Source organism: Zeus faber (assembly GCF_960531495.2).
Source record: "Zeus faber genome assembly, chromosome: 3".
Lineage (NCBI taxonomy): Eukaryota > Metazoa > Chordata > Actinopteri > Zeiformes > Zeidae > Zeus > Zeus faber.
This window is the reverse complement of record NC_137190.1, coordinates 997,247-1,002,821: the sequence shown is the minus strand read 5'-3', so window position 1 is coordinate 1,002,821 and position 5,575 is coordinate 997,247. Positions and strand designations below refer to the sequence as shown.

At 52.4% G+C, this 5,575-nt stretch overlaps 1 protein-coding gene across 2 annotated transcripts in view; it reads left to right on the top strand.

Moving 5' to 3' along the window:
• lrrk1 (leucine-rich repeat kinase 1) overlaps window positions 1–5,324 on the top strand; it is a 58,378-nt gene extending 53,054 nt beyond the window's left edge. For both annotated transcript variants that reach the window (XM_079997775.1, XM_079997774.1), the window contains exons 33-37: window positions 406–600; window positions 871–1,085; window positions 1,377–1,694; window positions 2,072–2,173; window positions 4,634–5,324. In XM_079997775.1, the coding sequence (XP_079853901.1) occupies window positions 406–600; window positions 871–1,085; window positions 1,377–1,694; window positions 2,072–2,173; window positions 4,634–4,811 (1,008 nt within the window). In that variant the 3' untranslated portion in view covers window positions 4,812–5,324. The remainder of the gene's footprint in view (window positions 1–405; window positions 601–870; window positions 1,086–1,376; window positions 1,695–2,071; window positions 2,174–4,633) is intronic.
• The last annotated feature ends 251 nt before the right edge of the window (window positions 5,325–5,575 follow it).

The window sequence follows — 5,575 nt, the reverse complement described above, 5'->3', positions numbered from 1 at the left end:
GCAGGAGGTCAAAGTTCACAGGTCTCCGTGGCGATGAGAGAGGGTCCAGGTCAGACTGATGATGTCACGTCACCTGGAGCCTCAGGAAGAACCCGGGGCCCCGGGGACGACGGGGACATCGAGGAGCGACAAACCTTTCCACATTTAGCTATAGCGTCTAATAATAGGTCTGCCCAAAATGCAATCATCAAAAACGTGTTTTGTTGTATTTAATTCTGTTTTATATCATGAAAACATGTGATGAAGTCAGAACAATATATCATCTCATGTCTCTGTGTCCTCAACACACTCACTCAGGGTTAGGCTTCGTATAAGCTCTGTCTTTTGGCTTCAGTTCAGTGATGCTTGTAGATGCATGAAGGTGAAGACAACAGGTAGAAGTGATGTCCTCTTCCCCGCCGTCAGAGCCTGGGCCGGGTGTTTGTGGGCATGGCGGACGGGCTCCTGGGCGTGTACAGCGTGGTGGAGGGCCTCCCTCTGGACGGGGAGTCCTACCTCTGCTCCCGCTCCATCAACAAGGCGTTGGGCCTGGACGACGCGGACCCCCGGCAGGAGGCCTTCCCCGTCGGCAGCATGGTGCTGGTGGGCGGCGGCTCTCAGGTGGGAGCAGCGCAGGTGACCTTTAAAGGGTTAGAAGAGGTGACACCGCATGACTCCATCATGTCAGGAGACAACACCTCCGTGTTTGAGCCTCGTTCTCCTGACTTTGTACATTATGCTCAACTCCAGATTTAAGTACGCATGAACTGCTAAGAAATACTTTTGTTACTCTGCTTATTTATCAAACTGAGACGTGAAAAACACAAACTGAACAAAAAATGCCAAATGTTTCATAATCACAGCAATTACCCCCCCCCCCCCCCCCCCCAGCTCTGGTTCTCTAACGGCCCGGGGGTCCTGGTCCTGGACTGTGGGACCCTACGAGCCCTGCGGCGGCTGGACCTCTACCCCCACCCGTCCCGGGTGGCGGCGCTGGCGTGCGGCCCAGCGGCGTGGGGCGGGGAGGGGGTGTGGACGCTGGACGAGAGCGGCGGTGTCCTGCTGCTGTACGACGCCCACAGCTTCCAGCGCTGCGCCACCTACAGGTGAGACTCCACACGCACCTCTGAGCGGAGTCGGCCCCCTGGGGATCCCGCTGCTAGGAACAGGGTTTGTTCCGTTAGGGTGCAAATGCAACCAGGACGGAAGAGATGGAGCCGATCAAATCTGATCGTCTTTATGATCCCGATGGAAAAATTTGCTGAAAGCAAAGTTTAAAATGTGAATGAGCCGCGTGTTCAGTCCGTTCAGAGTACATGGAATATATCATATGTACAGTGTACACGGTATATTTTCCCAGCATGTTCTACCCTAGCGTTTGGATCTATCCCTTGCAGCTGTGGTGACCCCGCCCCCCTGCGCGACACCTTCAGCGTGCAGCGTCCCGTCGGCGCCTCCGCCCTCCTCTCGGACCCGGCGGAGGAGCCGAGCATGCTGGGTTGGGCGGGGGTCACCATGCTTCACAGCGAGGAGGCCGGAACCCAGATCCTGCGGCTGGACGACTCCCTGACGGACTCCTCCCACTCCGCCCCCACCCCCACGGGATTGGACCGCCGCGGCGCCGCCCCGCCCTGTGACGTGGCGGACCACGCGGCCCCGACAAACCTTCAGGCCTTCACCCTGCTCTCCGTGAACGGGACGCTGTGGGTCCCACGGTACGACACGGCCCAGACCTCAGCACTCATGACCTGTTAATAATTAAATATATTTATTTTTAAAATTCATTATCATATTCATTTGTCAAGAGATTTGTCAAGGTGCATAAAAAAAACGAGCAAAGCTGAAAAAAGTAAAGTAGGACTTTATCCCAAACAGAAGGTGAAATCATTCTATTTAAATGATGGTGTGTTTCATTTACTGGATCAGGGCTCATATGTAGGAGTCAGTGCGTCACTCTGCGTCACGTTGTCCCGATTCACTGCCAGTACACGCTCCTGTTTAGTGGAAGTACAACGACCGCACATTTACTGTATACTGTTGTGTGTGTGTGTGTGTGTGTGTGTGTGTGTGTGTGTTTGTGTGTGGTTCGCAGGCGTGGTGGTGATGTGTTGGTTGTCGAAATGCAGAAGCAGGCGGAGGAAATGATTGGCCGAGTCATCGCTGTTCTCATGCCACCTGGGCTGCCATGTTTAGGGTGAGACACACACACACACACACACACACACACACACCCACCCACCCACCCACCCACCCACCCACCCACCCACCACGTGGTGCTGATCTGAAATGTAAAGTCATCCTTAAAAGAGCTTCCACCTTGTGCAACCTCTTTTTCTCCATCTCTTATTTCTCTTGAGGTTGAAGGTGACAACATGCATCAGCTGTGCGTTGACACAATGGAATCCTTTTATAACTATAAAGAGCCTATAAAAAAATAATTATCCATATTTCAATGTTCTCACAGAGTGGTTTCTAAACATACAGAGGTATAACACAGGACGTGATGCAATGACGCTGCAGGAATTGGGATTTTTTTTGCGTTGATACTCCATGTATTTGGACATAATATCATCTAAAGAGTGGAAAGGAATACAAAGGAAAGCAGAAAGGAGTAGGAAGCAGCAAGATCCGTATGAAGGTAAATAACTGGAGCATGATAGAGACGTCATCAACATGTGACACGCCCACTCGCTCGCTGCGAATGATCTGGACAATCGCCTGCTCTGTTCACACATAGCGCTCAGTCAGACATTGTTTTAGGATGCTGGCTGGGTACAGTCTGGGTCATGTCCGGATACTTTCAGGGTTGCAGTGCATGTGTGAAAGCAAGTTTAGTTTTTACACATGGAAAGTCTACTACTTGTTGATACTTGGGATACTTGGGATACTACCTGACCAGTAGAGGCAACCAGACTGCACCAGATGGTTGACCACATCGGCAACTCTCTCTCTACACTCCCTGGCCTGTAGTAAGTAGATTGTTACTGGGTTGGGATGTTCCACCACCATCACTCCTTCAGGCGTACGGCTCCAACTCAAGAGCTCCGTGACTTTTGGGTGGGTGTCCTGCTAGCCCCGCCCTGCCCAACCCTCAGCTCTGTTGTGAAATGGAAACGTCTCGGAGCAACAACAGCTCAGCCAGGCGGTGGCGCGGTACGCCACACCCCATCCCAGAACGCTGGAACATGGTCTCTCCTCAGCGCTCACTGGCGAGTTCCAAACGGCGTCTGGGAGCAATGTCAGCACGGGAACTGCTCGCCGTGCGCTTCATCAACTGGGTTTCTACGGCCGAGCGGCCACAGACAGTCCTGAGATCACCGCGCGCAATGCCAAGCGTCGGCCGGAGCGGTGTAAAGCGTGCGGCCATTGGACTCTGGAGCGGTGAATCAGGCTTCACCGTCTGGCGTCTGATAGACCAGTCTGGGTTTGGTGGATCCAGGAGCTTCCTGCCTGAACGCATCCTTCCAACTGTAGAGTCTGGTGCTGGAGGAACGATGGTCTGGGCTGGTCTTTGTGGTTTGGGCGTGGCTCTTCCATTGCAGTGAAGGGAAATCGTATAGCTACATCATACAGTGACCTCCTAGAGAAGCGTGCGCTTCCAACTTTGTGGCAGCAGTTTGGGGAGGGCTCTGTTCTGTTTCCTGTGCACAGAGCGAGGTCCATGAAGAAATGGTTTCATGACTCTGGTGGAAGACGTGGACTGAGCCCTGACATCAGAGCCTGACCTCTGACCTCACTGATGCGCTTGTGTCTGAATTGGAGCAAATCCCTGCACAGCGCTTGGCAACTCCAAATGAATGCCCTTTGTTTACAAATGAAAATCAGGTTTGGGTGTGGTGCTGTCATAGTCTATCTCATCTATCGATGAGAGCACGGAGTAGCAGCAGCGACGTGACGGAGCAGCAGCGAGCCGACACCCACAGCGGGGGGTGAGGTCCTTCCTGGTGGATCTCCTGCTTCGCCGTCTCTGTAATTATTCCATGAAGAGCAGCAGCTGCTCCTGCACAAGAGAGAAGCAGCTTTGAGCAGAAACCTTCAGTAAACACATGTTACAGCCTGCACCTGTAGAGACTGTTTGTGTGTGTCTCTGTCTGTCTGTCTGTGTGTGTGTGTGTGTGTGTGTGTGTGTGTGTGTGTGTGTGTGTGTGTGTGTGTATGTGTGTCTGTGTGTGTGTGTGTATATGTGTGTCTGTGTGTGTGTGTCTATATGTGTGTCTGTCTGTCTGTCTGTCTGTCTGTCTGTCTGTCTGTCTGTCTGTCTGTGTGTGTGTGTGTGTGTGTGTGTGTGTGTGTGTGTGTGTGTGTGTGTGTGTGTATGTGTATCAGCTGTAGTAATTGTTCAGTATTATTATGTGACAACGTAGTTTCACTTTTTGACTTGATCTTAGTTGTTCTTTCTTTCTCTCCGTCGTCCAGGACAGAATATTTTGGGGATCAGTTTTTCTTTCAGCAGCTGTGCACAGAGGCTCATTTTCCACTTAACAGAGCGTCCAGTGTCCTCAGCGGCTTTCCAGCGAGCTGCTTCCTGGAATAGCTGCCGGTTTCTAGGAAGACGTGCACACACTAATTACAGTGCACGAGGCCACCGCAGCGCAGCTCTGGAGCGTCACCAATGCATCCCCTTTTCCTCTTCTCTTCCTCTTCCTCTTTGCAGCGTCATGGCGGAGGCGGGGCTGGTGGCGAAGGACGTGGTGGTTTGCGGCTTCCAGGCGCAGAGCGGCGAGTGGGCGCTGTGTGTGTGGAGGGGATGGGGCGGCGGCGAGATGGAGCTCTTCTACCGCTCCTACGAGGAGCTGGGCCGCATGGAGGCCGGCCTGCGCAGAAGAAGGTAGCAGTTGTGCCCTTGTGCAGTTGTGCCATTGTGCCCTTGTGCCGCGGTGCAGAATCGCAGCTCTGTGCCGCGTCGCGGCCGAGAGGGAACAAGCTCTGACAGGCCTCCAGTGTTCAGCGACGCAGCCTCTGACATCAGAGCCACGTGGGGAGGAAGGACGGCCGAGGCCCGGCCTCAAAGGCCGCAGTGTCCCCCAGAAGCATCAGGACGCTCTGGAGCCGGACGCTCTGGAGCCGCGGGGAGGGGCCCATCCAGACAGAGCGGCTCTGTAAGCTGCAGGAGCCCATTTCTGACGCTTTATATGGAGGTTATGATGTTATCAAGGACCTTCCTCCGGCTTCTACAATCTGTGTCCTGCGTGGCAGTGCTGAGCATCTGTTATTTTCATTTTAATCAGGAACAGATTAATTTATTATGTATAATAATCTTATAAAGTATTAATGAATGTTGCATGTGTATCTAGAACGGGGGGATACTGTACAATACAGCATCAATAAAGTTCTTCTTGTCATGAGGTGAGCTGTCTGCTGCTGTTATTTAAGACGCTCCATCTACTTTCTGTCTCACTCTGTTTCCTCTGATCAGATGTGATGTCATAGTTTGGTTCTTTGTTTAATGTTCGTTCATCGATGTATGAGTCAACATGAAAAGTTCCTTCTTCATAACTTCCTTCTAAAAGGCCTCGCAGTACGTCTCAGTGCTATCCTACAGAGTAGTACAACATGTCAGTACTTGTGATCCAGAGCAGAGTATTTTATCCTGGAT